This window comes from Boleophthalmus pectinirostris, unplaced genomic scaffold, assembly GCF_026225935.1.
Source record: "Boleophthalmus pectinirostris isolate CB_2022bp ecotype Guang Dong unplaced genomic scaffold, ASM2622593v1 HiC_scaffold_21, whole genome shotgun sequence".
NCBI lineage: Eukaryota > Metazoa > Chordata > Actinopteri > Gobiiformes > Gobiidae > Boleophthalmus > Boleophthalmus pectinirostris.
In genome coordinates, this window is record NW_026571175.1 from 15,881,128 (window position 1) to 15,895,234 (window position 14,107).

The window sequence follows — 14,107 nt, forward strand, 5'->3', positions numbered from 1 at the left end:
TAAGTAGGAAGAGAGATTGAGACTAGTTTTAAAACAAGCTTGTGCATTCGGCTCCCGGATATTGTGTCACGGACCTGACTGGACCAGGTGTAGCGTTTTCAAACTACCCCCGTCAAAAGTTACCCCCCGGTAATTTGAAACCAGTTTCAAATTACCGGGGGTTAGGGTTAGGGTTAAGGGGGGTAGCTTGAAACCAGCTTCAAGTACTTTGAAACTGGGGGTAGTTTGAAACCTTTACACCGGGACTTGGACCAGTTTCATCTCTTCAGAACCAACAGGACAGTTGGTAGAGGACACGCTCGGCATCAGTCCCCAGGAGAACGTTAGAGGCTTGTTTTCGTTAGTTATGGGCAAATCTGCGGGCGGAGCCTCACTGGTAACTTGTGTTAATAGTTAAATAGTGCGTAAATGAGCTTGTAGCCGACGTAGCTGCTCTGGTTGTTCTGCCGTACGTTGTAGGAGTTTCGCTGATCCCGTGTGTTCGTGTTGTGACCGTAGTCTCTTTTTGTAGTTTTGCTGACGTTGTTGGAGCTGGGTGTGAGTAGTGGATCAGGTTGTGCGTTGTGCTCTGATGCATATAGTTCAGCCAATAGTGGCCAAAATGACTGTCTGTTTCTTGCATTCGTTATAAAAGTATTTAGCCTATATATAATACATACTTGCTTCTTATAATTTCCCTTTCATATAACCTATTGCTGTTGTCCCTCCATCTGCTTCTTGTACCTGACGTGGTTGGCTTCTCTGGACGTGGGAGGGTGTTGATACAGAATTAGTGAGTTATAAGGCCGTGTTTCCTCACCGTGCTCTCATTCTGTCACTGCTCCTGCAGTGTATTGTACAGCGGCCAGCAGGTGGACAGTAGGTAGAGAAACATTTTTAGGTAGAATTATCCAATAACAAAAATGCTTCCTTCTGGGGTATTCTATATTCTATGAGCAATTTTTAGGTAAATTATTTCTCACTTGAGTATCTGGTTGCTCTAGCTTTACTCTGCCAATGCCTGCTCAGTGGCACCAGGTTGGTTCCATCGAGTTCAAATGGTCCTCCAATGTGCTTGCAATTAGGTCAGATCATTAATCAAGACACAAATAGACTCTACCACATATGACACAGTTGCACTATAAAAAGACGCGTGAATGTGGTAGCTTTTGGCACTATAGCTGTTGGCCCTGTAATCGATCCATGTCTGTAATCCATGCTCCCTGTTCCTTTTTGAGACTAAAATAAAATGCCTTTAAACTCTGGTTAGAGTGGGTTTGTTATGGTAAAAAATTGAGGACAACAATCTTGTTATTAAAACACTAGTTGGATACATACACTATTTTATTTATTTATTTATTTATTTTAACAGTTTTGCCATACTGAGTTTAATGAACTTTTGATAGACTTATATTTGGGACAGTATGTTGATCTTTAACCCCACTAGATGGCGGTGCAGGGGCTTAACTAGCACACATGGGTCAACTTCAGGTAGGAAGTTGTCTACGCATTTTTCAACAGAAGAGGATAAAATATGTAATCCTTGTTTATTTTATTTTTGAGGCTTTTCCTATTATTGCTTCATGTCTGCATAGGTAAGATACATACATTGTCGATAAACAGACTTCCAACTTCGGTTTTATATTTATCTATGCATTTGTTTGTGTATTTTGGCTAGTTAATTATTTAGTTAGTTTATTTATTTATTTATTTGTCTTTACTTTTTTAAGCAGTGTCAAACCTACATGGAGATAAAACAAATGTGAGATACTAGGATACATACATTGTCGATGAACAGACTTCCAACTTCGGTTTTATATTTATCTATGCATTTGTTTGTGTATTTTGGGTAGTTAATTATTTAGTTAGTTTATTTATTTATTTGTCTTTACTTTTTTAAGCAGTGTCAAACCTACATGGAGATAAAACAAATGTGAGATACTAGGAATTGCAGAGGCCACTGAAGGCAGCACAAACTTAGGTTTAGGCGTTTTTGACTAGAAAACTCCAAATTTACATAGTGTGCAATAAAGTTGCTAAAAAATAACTAGAAACAGAAGATAATGCTTTAAAGAAGAGGAACAGATCAGAAGATAAAGCTTAGTAGTGGTAAAAAGTGGATTTAGCGTTTAGGTCCACTTTATTTTTAATCAAGCTTGAATCTGCCCCCTTAAATGAGGTAACTATTTGTAATATTTAATTTCATTTGTGGTTGAAAATGAATGGCCTTTAGGCAATATATTAGACTCATATGACTACATATGGATTACATGGGGCTAATGTACAGCAACACCTGTGATGATGTAGGGTTAATTATCCCCCTCATATCACCATTACTGGAAGATGAGTTCTTTCTCACCATGTTAACCTTCTCCAACCTGACTGAACTTCCTGTTTTGCTCCTACTGAAGTTGTCCCTTAAATAGGCTACATCAGTCCTTATTTAGCATTTATTTCACACTGACCAAAAGAGTTTGTATTTTGGAGTTTTCTGTATTTTTTGTACAGACTGATATCAATCTGGTCCCCATGCTCTCCCTTGCGTCTCAGGCCCGGCCAAGCGTGATTGTGGAATAAAGTTTGTTTTTGTTTTTTTCAGTGACACTTGTGAACAGATACCAAGTTTAATGAGCTCATTAATTCTGCAGAAATCTACAATGTTTTTGAGCCCCCTGTGATATATAAGGGAGCATGTGTGTCCCCAATTGGCTAATCCACCTGTCAATCATACCCATGTGAAAACTGAAATTCACCAGTGGCCAGACTCATATCTTTGTAAAGTATTAAAGAAGTGTGTATTCTGATTCTAGGCTAGAGGTTTGACGTTTATTCAATCGTTATTTATCATTCACACATATTACAAACATGGCCTTTTAGATGTTTAAAATCAGTACCTGTGGGAAAAATGTGACACTTTGTTACTATGATAAGAAAATGATTTTCACATTGCTAAATATCTGATGCTCTTGACTTTCGCTTTTCCCAGTGCTCTCCCTGTTTTGCGTACAAATGTGGATTCGACATGTTGAACTGCCATTTTCACACTCCACAAAGCATCGCATGAAGCATGGACAGCGTGAGGAGACGCATGGTGGTATGGCTGAAGCCCATATGGGGGAAAACTGAGAATGATGATATGGAGGCTTAGAGCAACAGTTGAATCATTAGGTATGTCGTGATAATACATTTCCAAGTGCAATATATTGCTACAGAAAAACATCATGATAAATGGTAGTACTGAAACTACTACTGATATAACAACACTAAATCAGAAAGATCTCAGTAAACCTTTATGTAAGTGAATCGTCTTGTAAAAGATGTGTCCTTCAATAAATAAATAGCTCACTTGGGCAGTGAGTTCTAGTATCTATAATAGGTCATGTTTATTCTACCAGCTTCAGTTCATATAGGCTTAAAGTCCTTTTCATGTTTTTCTAGTTATTACTTTGTCATATAGTACCACTAGTTAATAGTCTTACATCATTTAAGTGGCCGTTTGAAGGAAGCAAAAGAGAAGTAAAGTACGAATACACAGGAAGTAATGGTGAGTTTTAGCACAAAATGTGAAATGACTAGAAAATTAACCACAGAACCACTTTATACCCATTACACTTGGTTACACTAGATGTTTCTGTCTCTTATTCTAGGTAATTTTGTAAAGTTTTAATTACAGACGATATGCTCAATATGAACCTTTTGCATATGTCTACAGTGTCTATTATTAATTTTTCAATATATCTTTCACCCCAATGTAGTGATTATTGTGGCAGGCCCACAAATCATGCTGTTATTTTTCATCCGTGGCCTATTTGTCTCTCACATATGCTGCTTCTGCTGCTGACGGGCTGTCACTCTCAAACTTTCACTCATTACCCACTCGTCTTCTCTGTGTTTGAACCCAGAGACTTTTTTCCGCCCACTCGCTTGATGTCTCCTGAGCCCTCACCCTCTCCACTTGGTTTCCTCTTCCTCCTCATCCTTCCTTTCTGTTTGTCATGTTTTCATCTCTTCACTGGGTTCAGGGTGGCATTATTTTTCAGTCATCTGCATACTTGACTGGTTTTCTTAATTTTATCATGTGGTCTGTCTCGCCTTGTGTCTATTAGACGCACATTCATGCAGAACTACCCACAGCTCAACACAGAAATCCTCTGTTTTGTAGGGCTTCCTCTGTTGCCAGCTCTCTGCACTTGCTCCTATTATGTAAATGTTCAAATTAGTTCCTTTTATTGAAGGTTGCACAAACTTTCACACCCTTTTTCGCAACTCACTGAGACTGAGGAACATCATTTTATTTTACTGGTACTTTGCAAGTGTAGCAGTATAATTACACAGAGCTGGTTATGTTTAGGCAAAACAACAACTTGGTAATTTGGGATAAAAGTGTAGTTAAGCAAAACAAAAAGCACAAAAACATACTAAAAATTTTATAGTTTGGATTAAGAAGTATCAATGGACACAATGATCAATGCAGCCAATGTATTGTGCACCTAACCATAACCATTCTTTGTATTTTGCTTTAAAGTTGCACTTTGTCACTTTTCTGTGGTATGGTATGTATGGCACCAGCTTTTCTGCTTGTAAATGGTATTGTTTTGTCTGAAATGTCCCACAGTATGGCATCAAACATCTATTTCCATGGAGGCAAGCCAAGTTACAGGTCCAAGCCAAGTTAGAAGTCAGATCTGAGAGAGGCGACACCACTCACTTTAAGAATGCATGTTTTTCAAAGTCAGTAATATTGAGTAAATGAAAGATGGCTAAGTTTAATGACATTCTGTGGAACATTCTAGTAAAACAATAACATCTCCATGATGACAAGCAGGTAGTGGACCCCAGAGCATTAAATGTTGCATAGCACCCCTTTAACTTCATTGCTTCAGTCATATGTCATATCATATATCATCACAATCATATAACTACACAGTGTTGGCAGAATTCTTATATTTTACATTATTTGTTTATATTCTAAATTTAGTCATCTCACAGTTTTGTGCTTGAAACTATGAACGTAACACTGGAATATCCTGGGACTGCTCTGGCACGTCTTAAGATCGGAACGATTTTCTTGACATTTCCCAACGGCACATAGCACAAGCTCTTGCTAACACCCTGCTCCACACCCTCTTCTCTGCTCCCTGTTCCTCCCTCTCTGCCTCTCTCTCCCTCAGTCCTCATCTGTACCTCAGCGCTGTAACATGCTGCCTCTATGCTGCCGCTGCACAGAGCACCAAGCTCACTAAGACTTCTCCTTTTGTCTCACAGGAAGAAACGACTAGCTTCTTACACAAGGAAAGGGAAGAAGAAAGAGGCTTAGATCCTGTCCAAATTGGAGTGGTGGAGGATGCGAGGCAAATCCATCCAAGACCATGTGCGTGAAAAGTTGGCTCGCTTTCAATCAGCTGCCCATTCATCCGTGAGCGGCTAAGAAACTTTCTTTTAACAAGAAGGGGGGAGTGAGAGGAGGGGATCTTTCATTGTAAGTGACTGTGTTTTTGTGAGTGAGCACGCTGGCAGGTCCACATGTGGCAGGAGGCTCTGTGGACGCGCGGACGATACCTGCTGGAGAAGAGCGATGGAGGAGGAGGAGGAGAGGGTGCAGAGGGGCCCGAGAGCATGGCCGATGGTTTTGCGGGCTTCCAGGCGGGGGACGTATGCCTGGAGCCGGAGAAGCCCCAAGACTGGCTGTACGAGTCCTACTACAGAATGAGCCAGCAGCATCCGCTCATAGTGTTCCTGCTGCTGATTGTCATGGGAACCTGCCTGGCATTGCTGGCAGTCTTCTTCGCATCTGGGCTGGTAGGTGAATGTTGTAACACTTTGGGAAAGGTGTTGATGTTTTATTAGTGGAGAAGGAAAAGATGAAGTAGAATGGTCAGTCTTCTGCCTGGACAAAAACTTATTACTTTGAAGAACAGTGTTGGTTTATTGCATATATTATTTAATCAATTAAGCTTTAAAAGGGTCACTGTAGTAAACTGATTGGCTTTGTAACTACTACTCCAGGCAAAACAAAACAAAATTCAAATAACCCCAGATAATATTTACCTAAAAATCTTTTTGTTCTTCTATGCCAGTATGAAAAGTTTGAAAGTCTCTTAAAAGTACCTGCATATTTTGTGTCTATTTACGAATTACATCCTAGCATGTTAGTCTCTTAATGGGTATTGTGGAGAGGATAAAGACAGCTGTGGTCGAGCTGTAATCACTTTTATAACATGATGACTGACTCCTGCATTTACAGGCAACAGCCCAAACACAATAGTGAAGTATGACAGTTCCAGGAGGAGACTGAATGAGTGAGGTAGTTCAATGTGGTTGTGTGTGGTGATGTGACAACACAAGAGGCTGTGAAGCGGCACTTTAAATCGCTGCACTGGGCTCGCGGAGTGTATCAAGAGCGAGATGATGAGAGTTGAGTTGGGAGCTGTGTGGGCGTTGGTGCTTTTGTCAAGTGAAAAGTGTTGTTTTGGCCACAAACACTCGACCATAAACACAAGCTATTGTTCTAAAGTGCTGCTTTTGTGTTAGACAAAAAAGCAATCCCACTCATGGCTCTGTTTTTGTTCTTTCAGAATGAGTGTTTTGCTGTTATACTGTATGTCCAAGCTCAGGCGTGTGACCCTATGCTATGCCTGAGGTCCTGTTTCTCTCATTGGAGGTCTATAACACTGTTGTCCCCTGGAGAACCTCAACCTGAATCAATGCCCTTACTTCTATTTAAGACAAATCAATAGATTTCATTGCCTTTGGCCGCTCAGTTCAATCCTCCTGGCTCTTCTCCTCATGTAGAGCGTTAGACTTGTGTGTTCACAGGTTATATTACAATGACACCTAATAATTTCACATCATTCCTCATGTCAATACAACATTAATTTCTTCCCAATTTATTTCAAATAGATGTGTGACAGGTTTGTCTGGGGACCATGGAGCGCTGGGGCTGGTGTATTTATGCACTCTGAATGAAGAAGAATGGCAGGAATAAATAGGGTGAGGTATTGAGCTGGGGCCGGCAGTTAGGGGAGGAGAGGATGTTGTTTTAAGTGTTGAGGCTTTATCAGAGAGCCGACAGAGACCCAACCAAAGCTCCGCTAATGCTCCAAAAATGACTGCCCACTTTTATCTTTCTCTCCAGATCACTGCTGGACCCAATGAATGACATAGCCCCCGCCCCTTGTGCGTGCCTCAGCTCTGTCTAAATGCTGTGTATTTGGGTGTGCGTGTTCCCCATTTCCTTCAGCTTATCTGCAATACTTAGAAAACTCCTTTTTTTTGCTATCGTGAGACCATTAAGTCTATAAATGCAGTGGTATTGATTTGAATCATGTAAGTGAGAGAAACGTAAAAACCTGGAATAGCATGCAGGTGGTTAATGACATAGTACAGTAAAAAGTCCATTGTTCAAGCTGGATCGATAGAAACATGTTACTGAAAAAATACAGTTTCTGATATTTCATACAGGATGTTAACATATTTTATTGATTAATTATAATAAATTATTCACCTTTATAAATGTATCCAAGTGCATCCATATCATGTGTTAGTGTTATATTTCTGTGGCTGTTGGATCTGTGTCTGGAGGGTCCTTAAGTTTCCTTTTATATATACTTGACTGATGCAGGATGTGAGAGCAGGCTGTTTTGCTGTGATGATGGATCACCAGGCTTTCACCAGGAGCAGAAAGGTGACTGACTGAACCCATGTAAACAGTGATGTCATTTGGTAAGCTTTGAGGATAGACAGTTACCAGAATTCACCTCAGAATTCACCTCAGTTCATATTAATTTAATATTTATTTTTAATATTACTTTAAAATAATCAATATTTCAGTCTGAATATTTAATATAAATCTATATAATCCCTTTCTCATCCAGGAGTGGTCTACAGAACAAAAACATTTTTGGGACATTTTTTTCTTGGGGTAGTGGTTCTCTTCCACCATCTGAAGACTTGCATATTTAAGTAAATTACAAATGTGCTGAAAGGACGTGTTGTTCTCATTTTGTGGTAAATAATGACAGGGAATCTCATCGCTCCTGGCTAAGAGTAATGTTAATGTAATTTTCTACAATTGGAATAAAATGTATTTAGGGAAAATATATGATAATTACACAATTATTTATATTGTACACTTTTGGTTTTACATACTGTAGAGTTGTTACACTACAAAGCTAATTAGCTTTGATGTGTGACTGGGGTGCTTTCAGGTTACAAGATGACTTTTAAAATTCCACGTCCATTATAGTTTTAATTACACAAATTCATTAACTCTGTTTGATGAAGCTGCGATTAGCCTCCGGAGCTGATTTTGTTTTATGATTATTCACTTGGCCTGTCCCGTGGTTTCTGATGGAGTAGTCTGTGATTCCTGTCGCTAGTAACTTGTACAACCACACACATAGATACATGCGATTTGCACTGAACCGATTCATCTGTACTGTGGTCAGTGCCGCCTTTTTACCATGCATGCACATCTTCGGCCTGAGGTGGTGTGAGAAATTAATGCTTTATTAAATCATTTTGGCTTTTAAAGATGCCCGGCTAATAGATTACAGAATGGGTATGAATGGGTCAATCAAGAGTTTCAAGCTATGTAGAACAAATACTTAGTCTAACCAAGTGTATTATTATGACATCCTAAAATAGCATTATCTTAATTATTGGTAATATCAGCCACTGACCAGATTCCAGTATTTGCTTTTAGTGCAAATGGGGCACTTAGGGAAGAGTATGTTGATTATTAATGAAAGAAGCCACAAGAAGTGCAAGATTACTGTTCAGAGCAATAATCAATACAATATAGATGAATGTGGAATGGCAGACTGTACTTGGGGATGTCTCTATATACTTGTGTGTATGTGTTCACTAATAAAATAACAGGCTTTTTGTCTTTTGGTGGCTGCTGTGCCTCCTCCCCTTGCACCATACTCTGTTTCCTCCTAGTATAATTGCTGGATAGACCAGACTGGGGTAAAAATGGAAATAATTGTTCTGGATGACAATGCAGTACATTATAGCTGTGTGGCAGAGCTCCCTCCCTCAAAGCCAAGTCCAGGAAAATGACTTTAAATGGGTTCAAAAGGGTTTTATCCGGATCAGATTGCCTGCAAAGTGAAACATGTAGAGCAGTCATTTTCCGTAAGGACAAATTAAAAAGTGCCAAATCTGCTAATATTGACTCTTGTGCACTGTGTATTTGTAGTTTCTCAGAGCATGACTATTATGCATTAAAAAAAATATTTTTCCAGTATATACTATTAACAAATGACAAAACATCTGTGATAGATACCCGGATTAATGTCTATTTATAACTAGCCTTTGTGTTGTAACATAAATATGGGTTGAAAGCATTAACACATACCTTGCTGTGGTATGTTCTGACCAGAGACAGATCATCATATAGACCAGAGTGCCGACATTACCAAGTGCTGTTTTACTTCTCCTCAATGTTTCCCTGTTGTTAATTTTTAATTTGTGTCCTTAAGTAATTTGTCTGCAGCTGTTCATTTGCTTTTTTGTCGTCACACATTGTCTATTCTATAAAAAGCTCCTTCCTGGCCGCAGCTCCCTTTGGTCTTTTTAAAAATTTGCAGTCGTACTTTCTTCTTCCTCATTGGGATTCAAGCACCACTCCAGCTGACTGTACTGTGGGCATAGCGTCTACAGGTCCTTTGGGATTCCTTCTCCAAACCCTGACTCATGCTACCGTTGCTACCGTTGCTACCCTGCTACCGTAATAGAGATAATACGTTCTCTCTCCTTTGTTATGTTATGTTAATAGCCCGTTCAAATCTGTTGACTCCTGGCATATTTTTTTTCTGTCAAATCTGCTCGCAAATTATGTTCTCCAGGGCCACACATTCGTATTCATTTTACAGAAAAATTGCTGACATCAAATTGCTACGTGGCTGGGTAATTTAACCTTTATGATTGTTTGATCTGTCAACATTATTTTTAGTGACTTTGGAACAAGATGAAATTGGAACATGTGGGTGGGTGTACATCCTTTCAGACATTTTGAAGAGAATTCAGCCATAACTATTGTCTGCAATTATTTTCATTTACCGATGTCACCCAAGTACCCAAGGCAATTAATTCATGCTCAAAAACATGTGCACTGCGTTCACATTGAGTACATGTCATGTGATTATTTGCAGTATAGCATTAGCGGTCATAATCAGATTGCATCAGTAGACTATAAAGAACACACACAGACACACATTTCTGAGTTCATGGAGGGGTCAGATTTGTATAATGAAAGGGATGGAGATAGAAGAGCTGGAAGAAATATCTGTCTGATTTATGGCAAGACTGATTCATTTGACTGTTCAGTGTGACATCATTTATTTCAAGCAGTTCCTGACATATTAATCTTTCATTCATCCTCATAATTGTAAAAAAAAAAAAGAAAAAGAGTCAGTGATCTCACCTTTTTGTTCTTTTTCAGTGAGGAAAAATCTGGCAACTATGAAAAAGTTGAGGTCCTCTAAGAGACAGTTGCAAAGTAGTAGTAAGAGCTAGGAGTAGTATTAGACTATAGTTTGATACTTTGGTGTTACTGTTTCAATAATGCAGACTGCTGAATCAATATATTTGCATTCCATTAATATTGTTTTCCAAATGTAAATTGTGAAAGCAGTATCATTTTGTTACTTATTTATAGATTGTCATTTTAACTTATTTATAAGTGTGTCAAAGATAGTGACATACTGGACGAAATCAGGCACAGTGACTATCGCCATATTATGATATGACTAATATTGTGAATCGTACTCTGTTTATTGCATTGATGCAATAAACTGTGATTCCTGGCCCTAATGGTGAAATTGAAAATGTTTCTGAGGTAAAAGAGAGGCTGTAGAGTGTGTGTGTGTGAGTGAGAGAGAGTATGTTGACAGTTTGTGGCTTGCTGACTGGGATGGTGTGAGTGCAGAAGTGATGCTATAGCACATTCTCTGGGCTCAGACTGCCTGTCTGCCGATCTGTGAGCCGTCTGTTCAACCGCTCTTTGGTCATGTAGCTCTGACCCTCTGTGGATATATGTCTGCTGTACCAGTGTAGTGTTATGAGTATACTTCATCCTGTTATGAAACAAATAATAATAATAATAAAAATACATAAGACTTGTATAGCCCTTTCAAGATACCCCAAGACAGTTTATGTGAGGAGATGAACCAAGACAGACAGAAGAAACAAAAAAGTAAATGAAAGGTGGTTTTTAAAAGCTGGGTTTTCAAGACTTTTTAAGCAATGAGGACTATGGGCCTCACAGGTATCCCTACATACACATCAGTATATTCCTTTAATTGTTTTCTGTTGTTGTTTAGTTTTAGCGCATTGAGGCTGGGCCATATAATATGACTTGATATATTGAAATTCAGACTATCACAATAATTGGGAGAGCAGGTTTAAAAAAAATAGTTAGGGTCTGGCCAACATTTGCATCACGCTCACATAAGTATAAACCCCCCAAGTTGTTTGTCTCGTAGGTAACTAATTTTGGTCCCTGAGATTAGTTTCCCTTTTCTGAGAGTATCAGCATTGAAGTAGCATTTTCTAAGGGCCCCTGTGTATGTATCGCCTCTCACTTTAAACAGTGATATGCGGACTTACACAGGCGGTGTGGTCTCTCTTCCAGGTCTCCGCATGTTGCAAGGTCTATCCCCACAGCCTACACAACTCTAAGAGGGTTAACTTTTTGGGTTAGCCTGAGTCATCAAAGGAACATGAGGGCTACAATCACCTCTTTTGGTATCAACAGTCATGTTTTTGGTGTTTATCCCACTCGTTTAAAGAAGGTGTCCAAACATCAACTTTGAATAACCAAGGTCAGTGTTTTTGGAGAAGTACCTGAGAAGAGCCCAGGCCCTTAAATCTTACCAGGGCAGAGCTTGTGGATGTCTGTTAGCAGGTGCTCATGGGCACGCTCCTAGGTCAGCACCTGCAAAGTGCTTTTGCACTTTACAGGTGAGGCGTTGAGTGAAACCACAGCCTCCCACAATTTTCGGTTAGGTGCAGAACAGTCTTCACTCAGCATGTCTTTGAAGTTAGATGGACGGCTTATTAGGACCACATGTATTTTGCTTTGTGGTTATACGACCTATATGTAAACATCAGGTTGCTATACAACATGTGTAAACATTAGGTTATTTCCAGCTTACAAGACTTGCACACACAGAAATATATTGCATTATTGAAATAAAGAATATATTATGTATACAAATACAATAAGTTTTGTTTTTGTTTTTTTTAATAAAGAACAAGAACAAACATTTTAACAGCAAACTAAGTTCCACCCAACAGGAGGTAGACAGATATTGTGGCTAATTACCACCACTAAAGACTAGAGCAACCTAAACACTGACTCTGGAGGCTTCACAAAGGCTAACAACTCAAATGTAATATATGTTGTGGAAAAATAATTCATAGCTATAACTTACATAGCCCGAAACAAGTAAGTACATATATTATACACTAGGGGTGTGCAAAAATATCGACATATCGCATCGTTTAATGTGATGATACAGTATCGATATCGTGGGTTGCTGTATTGATATATCGCCAAGAGTATTGTTGGGTATATTTTACAAAATTTTACTGAATTATTTGGTTACAGCGCTACAGTTTTGTTGCTTGTTCAGAGGAAGGAAACTCGTTTATGCGACACGTTTGACATTTTCACTGTTTTGATAATTATTAAAATGTTTGTGTTTCATATGAACTTTGCACAAGAAGTGGTTTAACAAAGACTTTTAGTATCACAGCCATGATTTAGCCTTTATTTTTTATTGAACCATATCGAATCGTTTTGAAATATATTATATCAAATCGAAAGTGCACTGTATCAAGATATGTATCGTATCGTGGCTCATGTATCGAGGTATGTATCGTATTGGCAACTTCTTAATGATACCCAGCCCTATTATATACTATTAAGCAGCCTTAGGTATATTGTCACCTATATATTTGGCATTAAAATGAGGCAAATTAAATTAGTACATTAGGCCCTCTGGGTTTAATTGCTTGTTTTTCTGTTGTGACTTGTCTTGTACACGTTTCACATGGTAAAGAAAAAACCTTGATACTTTTGTGTTTTGTAGAACACAGAAGAACACCTGACGTTCCTGATCACAGTCCCTGCGGCGCTCTTCCTCTTCCTGTCCATCTTCATCTTGGTGTGCATCGAGTCCGTCTTCAAGCGAATGCTCCGCCTCTTCTCACTCCTCATATGGGCCTGTCTGGTCACTATGGGATACCTCTTCATGTTCTCTGGAGGCATTCTTAGCCCATGGGACCAGGTAAATGAATTTTATCTTTGTATTTTACTTGTGATGTGGTTATTAGGCAATTTTAGAACTGTAACTGCAATGTAATTTTTCACATTATGAGAAGAATTGTGCAACATCCTTCTTTTACTGTACATTCAAAGAAAACAGGACAATGGAGTTTTCCAGAAGAATCCAGGAAGAATCAAAGAAAATCTAAGCAAATAAATGAAAGGAACAGCATGTATTAAAAGCATTTAGTAGTTCAGTTAGTCAGTTATCCCAGTTTTTATTTATGGAATTAAAACTTAATTTTCACTTTAAATGACATTTGCAACGTAATACACCAATTTTTCATGTTTAGCTAAACAATTTTGAATTTGTCTCAACTTCTTTCAACATAATTAGTTAAGGTCCCTGTTAGTTTCACATTACATGGTACATGCCTTCCTGTGTTGAATTAAGTTGTGACTTATTAGACCCAATGGGATCTGGAGTAGAGCCCACCAGTCAACAGACGCATTTGTTTTCAGCACCAGACGTCTTTCTCTCTTTGTCTCAAGAAACCTATTTTCTCACTCTAGCACCCTGTCTCCCCCTATTTATCAAAATCTATTTCTCTATCCCCAGCTCCCCCACCTGCCTCCCTAAACACATCCTCAATTTCATCCTCTATATTTTGCCCTCCCCTTGTCGCTTGAATGGGCTATTTTTAACTGCTACATGCAAGCACATAATCACTCTACATTATTAATCATTCTCCCCCTTCTATCTGTCTGTCTGGTTTTGGCAAGCTTTTAGGAGAAAAAGAAGACAGAAAATAAGTTGGGAAGGAGGAAAAACTAAACTCGAAGCAAAGCAGA

General features: G+C 38.8%; 1 protein-coding gene across 2 annotated transcripts in view; it reads left to right on the top strand.

Annotated features, from left to right (window-relative positions):
* Positions 1–1,464: 1,464 nt before the first annotated feature.
* adcy2b (adenylate cyclase 2b (brain)) overlaps positions 1,465–14,107 on the top strand; it is a 43,063-nt gene continuing 30,420 nt past the window's right edge. The window contains exons 1-5 of one of the 2 annotated variants that reach the window (XM_020932551.2): positions 1,465–1,574; positions 2,966–3,147; positions 5,245–5,350; positions 5,482–5,778; positions 13,080–13,277. In XM_020932551.2, coding sequence (XP_020788210.2) covers positions 5,503–5,778; positions 13,080–13,277 — 474 coding nt within the window. In that variant the 5' untranslated portion in view covers positions 1,465–1,574; positions 2,966–3,147; positions 5,245–5,350; positions 5,482–5,502. Of the gene's footprint in view, positions 1,575–2,965; positions 3,148–5,244; positions 5,779–13,079; positions 13,278–14,107 lie in introns of both variants that reach the window. The other variant, XM_055157523.1, reaches the window with a different exon arrangement.